Source organism: Artibeus jamaicensis, unplaced genomic scaffold (assembly GCF_021234435.1).
Source record: "Artibeus jamaicensis isolate MK-2021 breed Jamaican fruit bat unplaced genomic scaffold, CSHL_Jam_final contig_465, whole genome shotgun sequence".
NCBI classification, from domain to species: domain Eukaryota; kingdom Metazoa; phylum Chordata; class Mammalia; order Chiroptera; family Phyllostomidae; genus Artibeus; species Artibeus jamaicensis.
Window position 1 is genome coordinate 3,182,573 of NW_026521843.1, and position 16,362 is coordinate 3,198,934.

At 46.1% G+C, this 16,362-nt stretch overlaps 1 protein-coding gene across 1 annotated transcript in view; it reads right to left on the reverse strand.

The window, feature by feature from the left end:
* ADAM17 (ADAM metallopeptidase domain 17) overlaps nt 1-10,910 on the reverse strand; it is a 49,741-nt gene extending 38,831 nt beyond the window's left edge. The window contains exons 1-2 of the mRNA XM_037151804.2: nt 10,625-10,910; nt 555-687 (exon numbers count right to left, since the gene is read on the reverse strand). Coding sequence (XP_037007699.1) covers nt 555-687; nt 10,625-10,721 — 230 coding nt within the window. The 5' untranslated portion in view covers nt 10,722-10,910. The remainder of the gene's footprint in view (nt 1-554; nt 688-10,624) is intronic.
* Between the last annotated feature and the right edge of the window lie 5,452 nt (nt 10,911-16,362).

The following is a 16,362-nucleotide window of genomic DNA, read 5'->3' on the forward strand; positions in this document are numbered from 1 at the left end:
AATCCTATGAATTAACATTTTATTTTTTTGTATATATCACAAAATGATCATCACAGTAAGTCTAGTTAATATTCACCACCATAGTTTCAAATTGTTTTTCTTGTGATAAGAACTTTTAAGATATGTTCCCTTAGCAACTTTCCAATACACAAGACAGTATCATTAACTATAATCACCATGCTGTAGATTACATCCCCAGAACTTACTTATTTTATATACCTGGAAGTTTGTAACTCATATTTGTTTTAAATGATCCACAAACACATTGCTGACATCTCTGGAATACCTATTTACTTTTTTAAAAATAACCATCAGTACAAATTTTAGAATAAGCAATAAACAATGTTAAGAATCATGACAGACTAATTATAACAATTACAAATCTTTAAAAATGCAAGTTCCCAAGACACCCTTATATCCCTGAAACTATATAATATTACATGTCAACTATAATTGAAAAAATAACTGACAGAGAGAAAAATACCTTATTCTTCTGCTTCTGCCAAACCAAGTCCCACTTGCCCCAACACTTTTCCATGAATAATGCAAACTACCTTTTCAGCGCGGAGAAGGTCAGCAGTGTTTCCAGGTGCGTCGGGGCCTGCAGGTCCCTCTTCCGTACTGAGTGCTGGCGGATGCTGGCCTGAGAGAGGATGTCGTAGTCCGAGAGCAAAGAGTCAAGCTCCTCTGCAATGAGGGGAAAAGCGATGAACACGTCACCCTGGTAACCAAGTGCAGCATCTCTACAACGAGAGTCAGACAGCCACCTCTTCCTGATGTGACACACTAGGAGGTGCCCAGCACAAACCTATGGAGCATTCTTACCAAAAGACACAAAGCAAAGCTGAATCAAGATCTAACCTCTAGTTCTGAAGGCATAAATGTCGAATGTTGCCAAATTAAATAACCTTAGCAATCAGCCACACTGAGAATGGTAGAATTTGGGCAGAACAAATGACCCAATTTCTTCAGGAAATACACGGCATGGGACAGAAGGGAGGGGCGGAGCTCTAACAGACGAGAATGTGTCAAACAAGCCAAGGTGCGAACGCTCTCAGGTCCTCGGTCAAACAGCCCACCTGAGAAAGGACACTGGCGACCACTGGGGAGATCGGAACACGAGGCCGTGTTCACATCAGACAGTGGGCACTTTGAGATCTCAGAATCCATGTTATGCAATGACCTAACTTCTAAATTAAAGGCATTTCTGGCTTGTGTGTTTAGAATTTCTATCATCAAGGTGACCAATTGGACCTACCCACTGCCAACCTGGGCTACATCAATTTCTTATCAGTTGATGGATAGCAAAAGAGAGCAACAAATGCATTAATGACCTGAGCAAACCAAAACTGGGAAAGCAAACCTTTTACAGAAAAATCACATATTCCAAATCAAAGAGCAAAAAGTGCTCCTATCCCTATTACTGCTGCCCTCAACAGACACACAGATTTGCAATCCAGTGGACACCAGGAAGTAGAAGTGATAAGACCAAACTAATCCCCGGGGGAAACCAACATTAATTACTTCACCAGACTGACTTGGAACCCAAGAAGAGCCAAGACCGCCGCTCCAAGAATAGTGCAACACCAAGATGTTTTTACTTGATGCAGAGCGAGAGCAAACACCGTGAAGTGTGTGCTGCCCTGTAAGTCACTTGTCACCAGCAGCCTCCTCCAGCAGCCTACTCTGCTGCCTCTTCCAAAACCAGGAGAATTTTTGGAATACAATTTTGGTGACTTAAGTCTCTGTAGAAACTGTCTAAAAATAGCTGAGCTGATGCTTTCCTCTTCTCTCAATAAATATCACTGCAGAAGCAATGGAATTCAAAATCATTCCACTGGACTTCGGACGCCCTCAAAATAGAGCAGCTTAAAATACAAGAGAATTGCTACTGAGGCTCAACAGGCTCACAAAACCATGGGTAAAACACAGAACCGACCCAATACCCATCTTCTTCCCCTGGACTTCCTCGTGTCTGTCCCTCATTCCCTGCTGTGTGCCAGACCCTGACCTAAGTACTGAGATACAGCCTTAAACAGAACCGAGTCCTCGCCTAATGCAGCACTCACTTCGCTGTGGGAGAAAAGACAGCGCGAAAGCAAATGCAAGCCAGTGCTGTGGGTGCTGAGGCAGGACGGCGGACGGGGGAGAGGGAAGGGCCAGTTACGACGAGTGGCCAAAAGAGGAAAACTGCGGCCCTGTGCAGCCCCGAAGGCAGCAGGGGGTAGGCACGCTGCCGCAAGAGCAAAGTCAGTTCTCCCAAAGTCCACTCAAGGATCTAACTCAAGACAAAATTACACAAAGTAGCAGCAAATTCCCCACTTGCTGGGGCCCACCACTTTCCGTTAATCAAATTTCCTCTTCAATTTTATCCAGAGACCCTGATCTGCGTGTCCCTGTGGGCTGGGCATCACTCTGCAAACCAAAAGATCGCCAGTTTGGTTCCCAGTGAGGGCACATGCCTGGGTTGCAGGCCAGGTCCCTGGTTGGGGGGCGTGCAAGAGGCAACCTATCAATGTTTCTCTCACACACCCATGTTCCCCTCTCTCTAAAAATAAATCAATAAAATCCTTAAAAAATTAAACAAATTTAATCCAGAGGAACACTGTTTCAGAAGCCATCAATCAATCCCTTTTATACCTATGGATGAATGGTTGTTGGTGATGTGCCCTTGTTAATGTCTATAATGCTTAGCAATACCGATAAAAACCTTCAAGAAGCCGCCCTGGCTGGTGTGGCTCAGTGGATTGAGTACTGGCCTGCAAACAAAGGGTCGCCAGTTCAACTCCCACTCAGGGCACATGCCTAGGTTGCATGCCAGGTCCCCAGTAGGGGGCAAAAAAGAGACAACTGCACACTCATGTTTCTCTCCTTTCTCCCACCCTTCCTCTCTCTAAAAAATAAGTAAACATTAAAAAAAAAAAACCTTCACCCTGGCTGGTGTAGCTCAGCGGATTGAGCACGGGCCTGCGAACCAAAAGATCGAAGTTCGATTCCCCATTAGGGCACATGCCTGGGTTGCAGGCCAATTCCCAGCAGGGGATGCACCAGAAGCAACCATACATTGATATTTCTCTCCTTCTCTTCCATTCTAAAGATAAATAAATAAAAATAAAAATAAAAAAACCTTCAAGAAGCTTACCATTTATTCAACAATTTTTGAGTGTTTGTTGCCTGTAAGACATCATACTGGGTATCTTATATTATCTGCACAAATATCCCTGGGGTGTTATTCCCATTTTACAGATGATAAAACAGACTCAGGGAGCACACAACTGGGATTTGAACTTGGGTCTGCCTGGCTGAAAACCACAAGCTTTACCGATACCATACTTTTTCAACTCCCTAAAGAGGCTAGCTCTTCTTGGACCATCTACTACTTGCTGGCCTCCTACTTTTTGACAAGACATCCAAACCTGACCTCGGCTCCCTGTGACGTCTGAAGCCCTGCGCTTATTCCTTTCTTCTGACACTTTCAAATTATACTCATTTGATCTCACAAACAGATTGTCAAATAGCCAAAAGGGAGCTCTGTTTTATTCATCACAGTACCCTAACCTCACAAAACCCAGAACCTTGTGGGAAGAGCACCCCTGGGCTCACAGATTGCACCAATCCTCAATGCTGAGATGCTGGTACAATCCTTCCCTCTTCAGCTTCCCGATACAGACAGGTTGGTACACGAATTCAGTTTCATGCAAGATCGTAATCACTCCTACTGACTGAGAAACTCAACCTCAATACTGCGGTGTCACTGTCAACGTTACAGGCCAGTCCTCTTCGGCGTGTGCTCCCCGCACCAGCGGCAGCAGCCGTCTCACCTGGGAACTTGTTCGAAAGGCCCGTTTTCAGGGTCTCCGCTCCCATTCTGTCCGAAATTCCTGGGGCGGGATCCAGCAGTCTGTGTCCACCCTGCCTGCCAGGTGATGCGGATGTACACTCAGGTCTGAGACCCACTAAACTAGGCTAATAGAAGGAAATAACTCAAAGAAAAAACCTTTCAACACAAAACAGAGCTCACTGCCCAGCCTTGCATTATTTTTATAAACAAATATCAGAAAAACAAGGTAGTAACTGGAAAACAGGTAAGTCACGATGCTTCTAAATGACAAAAAATGCAAACATTTAAATGGTTTTAAAAACAAGTTTTTGAGAACATGGGGAAATATTTATGCTATAATATTAAACAAAAGTAGACTTTTTTTTGAAAATCTACTCATATTGCATGATCTTACCTACATATAGAATAGGCCTAGAAAAAAATAGTAAGAGCAAGACAGTGACATTAGTGATTACCTTTAGGTCTACTTTTTATATTACAAATACCTTTTAAGTATAACTTACTAAAGCACTTTAAAACACTTAATTACTATGTACCTATTTGAATGTGTCCTCTTATGACAACTTGAAGCCCACACTGCGTGCTCTGGAGCCACTGCCAACAGCAGGGCAGGGCTGTGCGCCTGACAGACAGACTGGGACAGACCAACTGCCTGCTCGCGCCTGTCCTGGAACCAGCAAGTGGACGCTGAGATGCTCCACATCCACTGCACTTCACTTGCCACATTTCGACCTCTGGTAGTATCAGTTTTCTATAGTTTTTCCTACTGAATTTCTATTTCCCCCGCTTTCCAAGAGTTTTTAATCCTTTATCCATCTCCAAATAAATGCAATATAAGCCACTAACTACCACTCTTAGCTCAGTGTCTGGTCATAATCTCTGTGAGAAACCCCCGCAAGGGCTGTCCCGCCCTCCCAGGAACGAGAATGTAGGAGCCTCGGCTCCTACCAATGACCCCCAGCAACAGCCCGTACCCTCTGAGCTGTTCTCACTCCGGTGGCTGCGAACACAAATCAGAGCAGCAGACCACCCGGAAGGTCAGACAGGGATGCTAAGTGATCTCAGGGCCCCTCCCCATCCCTCCCTGCTCTTCTCTGCCACATGCTATGATTTCCGCGCCTCGGCCTCCCATCTAGCTGTCCTTAGAGACCCTCCCCTTCCTCACAGCTTTGGTATCTTCTCCACCCCATCTCTTTCTTGACATTCTACACTTCATTTCCCCCCTTCCACTAGACTCCACCTACTCATTTATTCAATATTTATTGAAAACCTCCTGCCTCCCAGGCATGAGGGATATAATGGCGAAAGAGAAACACATTTCCAATATTGTGACATTGGTAGCAAGACCACCACACAAAAAATTATCACGAAGGGCCCTGGCTGGTGTGGCTCACTGGATTGAGTGCTGGCCTGTGAGCCAGAGGGCTGCGGGTTTGCTTCCCAGTCAGGGCACATGCCTGGGTTGCAGGCCAGGTCCCCAGTGGGGGGACACGTGACAGGCAGCCATACACTGATGTTTCTTTCCCTTTCTTCCCCTCTCTAGGAATAGATAAATAAGATGTCTTTTAAAAAACTTAAATGATCGTGAAGTATGTCGAGCACCATGGGAGTGGAGGCCGCGGTAAGTCAGGGAAGGGCACAGCAGGGGCACATGCCCTGCCTGCTGAGCCAAGTGATGCTCTCCCAGGGAAACAGCACTGAGGTTCAGAACAAAAGGATGAGGAAGAAGCCAAGAGGAGGAGAAAGAAAGGAGAAGGTTCGAAGGAGAGGATGTAACATTTGCTGAGGGTCACAAGAAACAGAATTCTCAGAGTAATGAAAGCAACTCAGGCTGGAGTGCAGAACCGCCAGGGCGCGAAGAGGTATAAGCCTGCAGAGAAGGGCAGAGGTCCGGTGAAGGGCCACGGGACTAAATTAAGGATGCTGATCGCTGGAAAAGGCCCACAGCTGTGAGTTAGAAATCTCACGGTGCCTGCAAGGTGGAGTGGGCTAGGGGGAAACAGACGGAGTCAGGGAAATCAGCTGGTAAACAGCCGAGCAACTCAGGTGCAGATCGTGAAAAGGCCACCAGACTTCTGGCTTGGGTACCTGGGAACATAGTGGTACCACATCCACTGAGATTTTAAAAAGAAAAAAGAGCCCTGGCTAGTGTGGCTCAGTGGATTGAGTGCCAACCTGTGAACTGAAAGGTTGCTGGTTCAGCTCCCAGTCAGGGTACATGCCTGAGTTGCTGACCAGGTCAGCAGTTGGGGGTGTACAAGAGGCAATCAATGTTATTGACTGCACATTGATGTTTCTCTCCTCTCTCTCCCTTCCCCTCTAAAAATTTTAAAAATCTTTTTTAAAAAAGAAGAAAAAAAACAACCATGAGAAGGAGCAGGTTCAGATGAGGATTGGACAAGCAGTTGATATAAGAGGACAGCTGGACGCTTAAAAGATTCTGGTGTCCTGGTATTCCATGCTCTATCTTGTCCCTTACATATACAGTTTACAATTACACTGAGCATTTACATAGGACTTTTCCACATTAGGTCACCATAGGTTGGCAATTATGTCACTGATAAGTCACACAATGATCCTAGGTGGAGAGAGCGCAAATCCATTACTGCGTGACTTTCAACACTGACATCAGTGGTAAAAAGCAGCAGGTACTTGGTTCCTTCCATTTGCTCTCCCGGGACAGAAAGCTGGGCGTCCAGGCCTGCAACAGACTGGCTTTCTGGATACAACGTGGAGCAGCCTATGGACTGGAGAAGCCTCCACCCCACCCTCCTCCTAGGCCTATACTGTTTCATTTATGGAATTAGCTGTAACGGCCACTGACTGGTACAATGACCTAAAGTACACCCATATGTCTTTCATCAAGCCCAGAACCAACATTTTTACGATAAAAATGACTTTTAAACAGTGATGTGCTGAATGAGAAGAGTCTGGGAACATTTGTGGATTTTTTTACTTAATTTCTCTTTTCTTTTTGCAATAAATGGCACCTCCAGGAGCACAGCCTGCTAGTGTAACGCAGAACGCCTGTAGCACCCTGCTCCTGCTCCACTCTGCTGCACAGAGTGCGAAGCGTCCCTAAAAATGCCACTGTCAGCGTCGCACTGCTCCTTCTGGTGTCAGAAGTGGAAGAGATGAAGCCGGGACTGCTGTTGAGTGTTTATTCTGCTTGTGCCGAAGACCGCTCTTCAGGGCTCCCCAAGACATGCGGGACAGGGGATGGCCTGGCCAGTTCCTGCACAGTGAGCCCTAGGCACGGGTGCCGCCCTCCTGGGGACTCGGTGATGAGAAGAGCTGTGGCCCCTGCTGGGCCATGGAGCCCAGGTCCTGGCCACTGAAGTCTTCACTTTACGGCTTGATGCCAGTTGGGAAGGATAAGCTGTCCCAAATAACTGCCCCTCAAGGGCTTTTCACCAGAGCCGGGATGTAACCTGGGCCAAGACCCTCTTGCAAGACCAGTCACGTGGAAACTGAGCTGAAGTGAGAGTCCATGCAGCCCCAGGCAACCTCTGGAGAAAGCTGAACTGGCCCACAAGACCCTAGAGGCAAGAATGATGCACACACAGGGCGGGCAATGAGATTTCTCCCACCATTTCCAGCACTTTCCCTGCCTAGTCCCAGGCTACACCTTCTTTCCTGTTCTTGGTCTCCTGATCAAACAAGTAGGCAGGTCATTCTGGACATGCTACGTTTGACACGCCTGTGAATGCTGAGGGGGAAGCATCATGTGGGCACATGGACACGTGATCGTGTCACTTCAGAGCACATGTCCACGTCAGAGACCGCAGTGACCAGAATACAGTCAAAAAGTGAAACCAAGGCAGCAGAGAAACTTGCCAGAGCCTAAAGTCATGTTAGAAGGGAAAAAAAGAGGAAGGTATGAGAAGGAAGACACCATGTCCCTGGTTGCTTTTAGGACTAAGAACTAAGTTAGGGGATACATGACGAAGCACCCCAGTTCACTCCCCTAGCTCCGTGAAGCCTGTCCTGTCCCTCCTGCCCTAACTTTGTCATACTTTCCTCCGATTACACTTCCCACTAAAAACACTCACCATCTCTCATAAATACAACATGGTGAGGAATCCAAAATTCAACCGCATGTGGCTTTGAAGGACACCTCCACTTAATGTTCTGGAAAACCCGTAACAGCCAAAAGGATTTCTCATTTCCCCACCAGGACTGTCTGCTTAACTCTTCTCTTCCCTCTGTTCTACAGTTCACCTTCGACTAGTAAAAACCAGAGACGCATTTAACCTCCCTCAGAATGGTTAGAGTGGTCATGTGTTTGGGCTTAAAAAGAATGCAGCCTGTAAGCAAAATTAACATCAAAGAGGAAGCCAGATGTGCAGACAGTGAGCAGAATGGCGCGGCCCATAATGAGAACGGGGCCCTGCGGTGCAGAGAATCCCCACACCAAAACCCCCAGGCACCTTTCTAACGCCGAGGTTCAGATGCAGCTCTCATCCCTCATCTGTGACCTACATTTTTTCTTCCCACCCACCACATCCTCTTTTATTAAAAGTAACACAAAGAGAAACCACTTTTGAAATCAGAGACTTATACACCCCAGCTGCAACTTCGAGCTATCATCATGACTAAGCTCACATGACTCATAACTTTCCTAAATTATGAAATTCATAACAGTTCAAGTGGAATAATTTTGAGCAACTGATGGAGCACTCCAAAAGCCAGGGTTCGGATCCCTAATCAATATTTAGAACTGCAGCTACAGTAACATTTACAGGATAAGTAAGCTAATAAACGACGCTCTTTAACTATGAAACTATTCATTGGTCTTGACCAATTCAATCTAAATAATGGTAGGGTTAAGTTAAGCAACAAATTATATCCTGGGCCATCAAAAACACAGTCAAGTCTCTTCAAAAGAAAAAAATACCCACAAGACATACATTTGTCACTGTGTGAACCCGACAACTCACTACAGCTGAGACTCATTTTTCCTGCTGCTTCACTTAAAGACACAGACACCCTAAGGTGAATTTCGACAATCTCTTAAGTGCCCCCATAGGAAGGGTCCTTATTTTCCCTCTGCACCTACCTAACCTTCAAGTCTGGGCTCCAGCAGCACCTCCTTCAGGGAGCCTGGCCTCACCTTCCCAGGCCGGGTTCCACTTCCCTGGCGATAACAGTCCCCACCTGGCAGGGCTCTGTTCTCTCCAAGGGGCTCGAGAATGTCTGTTCACATCCCCCTCTCCCACTCTGCCAAAACGGTACCAAAGACAGATGCTTCTCATCTTGTTATTAATATTTCCAAAGCCACCCATAATACTTAGCTACAGTACGTGTACTCCAAACAGCTGGTGAATAAATGGGTAAGTCCATGCATTTTTTTCTGGCACCAGTGTTCTGCGCTTGGCAAATAACACGTCCCCCCAACAAAAAAACCCTTATGATCACGTGCTGATAACTGATCTAGAAAGCAAGATTCTCCTCTATACTATGTGCATCCCTAAGATTCATGCTTATTTGTCCACCTGCAGTGATAATAAAGGTGAAACAGCTGTGTTAGAGTGAAAACTTTAATATCTCAAAATACACTGTTTATTCTTTTTATTAACATCAACCCCAGTGAAGAGGGTCCTTATCCCATTCCTCCTCCTAGCCTGACCACCCCTACCTCAAAAGTTTCCTCCAATCTGTACTAACTGATCCCGTCTCAGCCGTCCTATCCCATCGGCCCCCTTTCCTTCCATTTAACTAGAGCCACAGCACAGCTGTGGACACTCAAGCCCTGGGATACCCTCAGTCATTTACATTTTCTGTCTTTGAACAAGAAAAAAGAACTGCCAAGTAAAGTACTGCAAAGTTTTTAATCAGCCATGAAGAAAGTCGACATAGGGTCAAAATCTGTGCCGCACTAAAATTTAAATCTTGACAGGATTTGGGGACCAAGACAATCGTGAAAATTCATTGAGACTGCAACCTTGAACACAGGGAAAATGTTTCGCCCTGCATTAAGAGTCAATCAGTCTCACCTGTCAACTTCTGAAAGCTAAAGGACCCCGACAGACAGTAAAAGTTGACACAAACTTCTGCCAAGCTTCGACCCTCTTAATGGACCTCTATCTTTAAAATCCAATTTCTTCAGAAAATCTAAATAAGAACCCTCTACTTTGTAGCCTCAAAACTGATCAAACTGGTCGTCCTTGGTCATTTCTTTGTTTAAAATGGCCAGGAAAACATTCCCAGTAGCAGCATCACTAGCTGACGGGCAGGTCGAAGCGCTCCCCACCGCGAGCACTTCCAGTGAGTTACAAGTGAAATTACTGAGGGTGCGCTTACGAGGTCCACAAAACGCCAATTCCAGAAAGTTTTCCAGTCCCCAACCTCCACCCAGCTTACTGCATGAACACCTCTCGCAATAGAAATTCTAGTTCGCCCCCGCGGGCGTCAGGAACAGCTGTGGCGCCGCGGGCCCTTCCCGGGCTCCTCCGACACCTGAGTCGGGCAGGGGGACTCGGGCACAGCGTCCCCACCCCTTTACCTCCATCCCCGAACGCAGGCCAGGGGAGCAGACCCCTCCCAGGCTCTCCGTCGCGACCGGAAGCCGCCCCCAGGACCCCTTTCTCATTCAGAGTCAAGCCCTTCTCCATTCTTTTCCTAAACTCCAAGCCACACCCCCCTCGTCCTAGAAAACTTTGGGACGTGCCTCGGTCGCCCGACACCCCGCCCCCAGACACCGGCTCCGGCTCCCGCTCTTCCCCGAAAGCAGCGCGCTCCAGGCGCCCGGCGCCGGCGTAAGCCAACTCCCCGGGTCTTTACCGAGTCGCTGAGGGGAGCCGAAGCTCGGCTCGTCCGGAGGTCGCGGCGCCAGCACGAAAGGAACTAAGCTGCTGAGGAAGAGGAGACACTGCCTCATGTTCCCGAGCCACCGTTTCCACCTCTCTAGGCAGCCGTCGTCTGACGGGGGTTCGGGACACTGCTCGCATTGGGAGAGAAAGGGATCCGCCCTCCCGGCCCCTCAAACCACTTGTTCCTCCCGCGCCGCCTATAGGAAGACTACAGCCGGGATCCAGGCCCCGGAAGCGTCGGTTGCGCTGGGAGAGGCCGGCCTAGTCTACTTCCGGCCTCCGCCTCCCGCACTGCCCACAGGCGGAAGCCGGCGCCGCGTGGCATGCCGGGAAGCTCTTGCTCGCTCCGCCCTCGCCAGCGTCCGGCCCTCGTGCGGTCTCTCTGCTTCCCGCTTCCGTCCAGCCACCCGGGCGCGACCCGCGATGTCCTGACTTGACCCAGGCGGTCCTCGCCTCTGTCCCCGAGTGACCGCTGCGAGGGAGGCGGGAGCTTGGGCTCAGGCCCTCGGAGGCACGTTCGGCCTTTTCCTTTGTACTGGTCCCACCTCTGGTTAGGTTCCCCGTTTTGCGTTTTACCAAGCAAGCTGTGGAAACCGCTGTGGGGGTCAGGGATGGACGAGGAGGGAGCCCTAGTCCTGTGTGCTCCAGGGAATGACCCAAAAACGAAATGCCGAGGACGAAGGACGGGCTCCGAGAGGAGGCGGCGCTGCGCCTGATCTTGGGGAGCGCACATCCCGACGCAGGTGGGTCCCGCTTGGCTTCCCAGCTCAGCGTGACCATCGGCGATGTTTTAGGGCCCGGTCCACTATAATGAAAAGGCTTTGTGAGGGCAATAAACAGGGGCTTCATTCCTTAATACACATTTCCTCGTGGGTTCCGCTGTAGGTTGCAACTCTGCAAGTATTTCCAGAAACTAGGATCTTCGACCTAACTCATCTGTGAGTTCAGAAGTTAGAATCTTCCCAGCTAACTTACTAAAATTCGATAGTCTGCATGCACGAACCCTTTAGCTTAGATCCCAAATTTCCCAAGGCAGTTTGTGTTTCATTTTGCAATCCTTTGCATAATTTTAGCTCTGCAGTTAGTGTTTGTGGTACTGAATAACGTTGGATGCATATTACTATTTTTGTTCAACTAAAGTTTACGCAAGTAGGACATGGCACGTTTTCCACCTAAAAGATAGCCTCTCCTCCCTCGTGAAATGGTAAGTTGTTACGAATATAATACTGGTCCTGCGTGGTCAAGTTTCACGGCTAGTTCCTAATAAAATGCTTCAACTGTGGTTTCAATTTAGGTCCATTGTGGTATGTGCCTCAGTAAATCACAGCATCTTTTCCAACAATTATCCATAATTACTGGCTTGGTGCATTTTTTACTTAACGGGACCCAATCTGTTCATCTGAGGTATAAAATGTCTTCATTAAACACACTCATTCTTATCCAGGTTCCATGACCCAGTTTCAAACCCGCTTGGTAATTCATATCCCTTGAAAGCCTATAAGCCTCTTGGCTAGGTGAGGAAATCCCAAATGCCATGCTTGCGGGGTTCAAGTACTTCGTGGTGGTCAGACCAAGTCTGTGCAATGCCTCAGAAACACTTAGTGTCTGAGGACAAAGTGAAAATTAAAGAACCTTTACATAATCTTCAAACAATACAGAATGAGACTCTCACTCTCAAGGCGGAGCGCCCCCTTTTCTCTAAAGGCATTAACGCTCTTGTAGCTCAGCACATTCTAAGATAGGAATGTGTCAGTCTTACAATGCTAAGTGCAAGAGACCCGACAATGCCGTCATTAAAAAGTGATGTTATTCCCAACAGTAAACACGAACAACTGAGAGTCACAGTCCTAGGACACGGACTGCAGAGAAACCTTCAACAACCTGGAAGAAGTAGTTTTACTCATTGGAAATCAATTTTCTTTGACCCAATCCACTAGCCATACATAAAAACTGATTTCACAAAATATGTTTACTAACATGCATGTATTTTCTATTCCATTTCACCTAAAAAAAAAGTTGGCTGTGATCCATTATCCACTAACTGGTCATGACCTAAGTTTAAAAAAGCACTGATCTTCTGTTACTGCTTTAATCTCCAAAAAAGGGCAACACAGCACAGTTGCTAAGAGTAGACCAACTTTAAACCCACATACAAATCCCAGCACCTCTCAGCCATTAGTGTTTGCTGGGATCCATGTCCCAGGAACCATCCTACCCCAGTATGCTGGCCCGGGATCACATGTAGCTACGGCCAGTCACGGGAGAGTTTAAGTAGAGCCCTGGCTGATGGCCTTTCCATGGGGATAAAGACTTGAGTGTACAATTAGCACTGACCACGCAGGTCCTTCGGTGTGAAGCATTCAAGTCGAAGAACATATTGGAACTGTGAGATTGATAAATAATGCTTGGTAATGCTTACACTTTCCAAACATTTTTAGAGGGCTCACCTCTTTAAAAAATTACTACAGAAGTATAATGGAAAGCCTTCATTTTCTAAACCTGAGTGGCAAAGGAAATACTGAGGATTTTGTTACTTGCATCTGGTTCTTTTGCTTAGTTTCACGCCAAAATGTCAGCTAGTTGCAGGGACCTTAGAAAAGTCACTGAACACTTTGGACTTGTGTCCATATGTGACTTAGGTCTGACATGGCCTTATACTCCTTCAGCTGCTTTTGTGGATAAACCTAATAGACGAAGGGGGGAATCAAGAGAAAAACAAACAAAAAACTAAATCCAAACCTCCAAGTACTGGAGAAAAACAGATAGATGACCCTATTTATTTGCCATAGTAAGCAAGCTGAGACACCAACGGAACAGTGGCATGGACATGAACTTGGTACAGCATCTGAAGTCAGTTACGGACAGATGACTTTGGACAAATAATTTCCTTTTTTCCCCAAATGTTATTAGTCAAGGGGGAATTTACTTGGCGGAGCAGTTTAAAGTAGTAAGTATGAATGTGTAGAGCACATGACCAGAATCCTGAATGAATTCTATCAATACTGGTTCCCCATAACTGAAAAGAAAAAGTTAAGTGATTTATGCGTGTGCTCAAGGTGTTCTCATTTAAAACTGAAGATGGGGAAGTCTCCAGCTTTGCCCCCTGGGTAGTTGTTACTACGCATTCGCTTTAAGGCACAGGTGGCAAACACAAGGCCCTTGGGCCAAATCTGGTCCTCCACCTTGTTTTATCAGGCCCGGCACCTTGTTTCTACCTGGCGGCAGCACTGAGCTCCTTGCCCCTAGTTAAGGACTAGTTACATTTATACAGCCCTCAAATTACATTTGGCCCTTTGAAAGCAACTTCGAGGCTGATGTGGCCCCCGCCCCCGGTGGAAATGAGTTTGACACCCCTGCTTAAGGCACTGGCTCTGAAGGTGGAGCCACTTGTTAAGTAAAATTTTGCTAAAAAGTAGAAGGCAAGTCTGCCTGAAAATGAATCACATCTTCAAGTTACCTGTGCACCTGATAAATGGATCACACGTTATACACACACCCAGTAACTCTCCTCTCACAAGGCTGATCAAATACAACTTATACAAGGGAAGATGGCAGATAATGGCGGAGTAAAACATACAACTGCTTTCGCTGGTTTAAAGTGAAGGCTCCTAAACCATAAAAAATAAGGTTAAGTATTAGTTTTAATATTATCAGATGATGCTTAAGAGCCAATAAAATCAGGCTCATGAAAGGGCAAAAATGGCCACACATCCACACTTACAATAGTTCTCAAATATGTTTGAAAGTCTGGCTCAACTCAGAATCTCAGGTCATTAAAAAATAGATGATTAGACAGAATTCTCCTCTTAAATTACTTTACTCTGTATGAGAATTGTTACACCTTTAAATGGCCTTCCTAGTGCTAAGATTTTAAGTCTTTACTGATATGTAAGTTATAGTCGTGACTGTTTTACCAAACCCCATCCCCCCACCAAATGTCTTTTTCTTCTATTCCAGTCGAGGACCACCAAATCATAGCTGAACATACTGTGTTGGTAGAGATATCACTAATGCTTCTATTTTTTTGTTAGAATGTATTTCCCACCCCATTTTTTTAGATTCCATTAATTTTTTTATAGGACAGAACCATCAATGTGTGGTTGCCTCTCATGTGCCCCCCCCATGGGAATCCAACTGGTGACCCTTTGGTTCGCAGGCCAGCATTCAATCCACTGAGCCACACCAGCCAGGCTCCACCCCCAATTATTTTAAGTTTTTAAAACCTAAAGGACATTTTAAAGAAAAAACTACCAAATGTTTTAACTACACAATAGGTATAACTTTAACAAATTCTGACCTATCTCAGAAGGTTTAAAACCCTCTCTTCGCCCACTTTAACTATTTTATTTACTATGAGAGGGAAACATCAATGTGTGGTTGCCTCTCATGCGGCCCCTACTGGGGACCTGGCCCACATCCCAGGCATGTGCCCTGACTGGGAATCAAACCAGCGAGCCTTTGGTTCGCAGCCTGCGCGCTCAATCCACTGAGCCACACCAGCCAGGTCTGCATGTGTATTTTTAACTTCAATACAATGTAAAAACAAAAACTGTTTATAACAATTAACACTGAGGAAACCAGCCCATAAACGTAAGATTCTGAATTACCAGGTAATGTTAATTGACAATGATGTAGCACCTGTGTGGCAGTTGGACCTCGGCAACACTCAGTGCAAGGCGCACTTGTGGGTTTCCCTTCTTGCTGTTCCCATCTTAGTGGTTTCATGAGTGGCCTCAAACAAAGGCAGTGACGAAATGTTTGGTTATTTCTCAAACATATAAAGTGCATGTGGAAGAATAAAGTCACATCTGGTTCACGGATTTTTTCCGTGGAGATGATCCAAATTCAGTGTTGAGTAGCTTGTACTCATGGGTTTGCAGAATCTTGTGTGGAATCTGAAATATTGTCGGGGAAACAACTGATTCAAATGTTTGTGTGAAGTTCTAATTTTAGAAATATTTCTCCCTCATTAGAAGTAAAAAAGGAACCTTACTGATTTAGATTTGGGGGCCAAAGTCCCATTCCATTCTCTTTTCATTTCCCCTCAGGAAACAAATGAAGTGCAAATGAAACCTTGTTTCAGTCACATTTTAGGAGATAAAACATTAATCTTAGCTTGTTTTTCAGACTCTTTTGACTTTAGTTTGGTTCAGGCTGGTGCTCAATCCACTGAGCCATACCAGCCAGGGCTCAGATTCTGTTCACTTTAAATCCTCCAGGCAATACTTAAGACAGGCTGGTGTAAGAGCCATTGTGACCCTGTAAATCCAATCATTTGGAACTCACTGACGGGCAACTCAGGCCTCAGAGGGAGTTACCTGGAAACTAAACAGGGCGCTCTCCTGCTCTGCCATAGCTCCAATGTCCACTGAAGCACAGCCCCACCACCAGCCCGAACACCGCCACTGCGTGTTAGCTTTTCTAGTGTTAAAATGTCCTCTTTATTCCACATAGCACTTAACTAGGTGTCATTTGCATCTGGGGGAAGAGAGACCTACAAAACTGATGTATGAATGAAACACTACCTCTAAGAAATATAGTCCAATTTTACACATTTCCAGGCAATCCTAGCCAAGTATATCACAATGCAGAAATATGGGGATCATCACTACATTTTACATAAAAGGGAAGTATCAATAAACAACTTCAGAAAGTGTTAAATTCACCTTTCCTTTGAAATGGAAGTATGCAATTGTTACAAAGCCATGG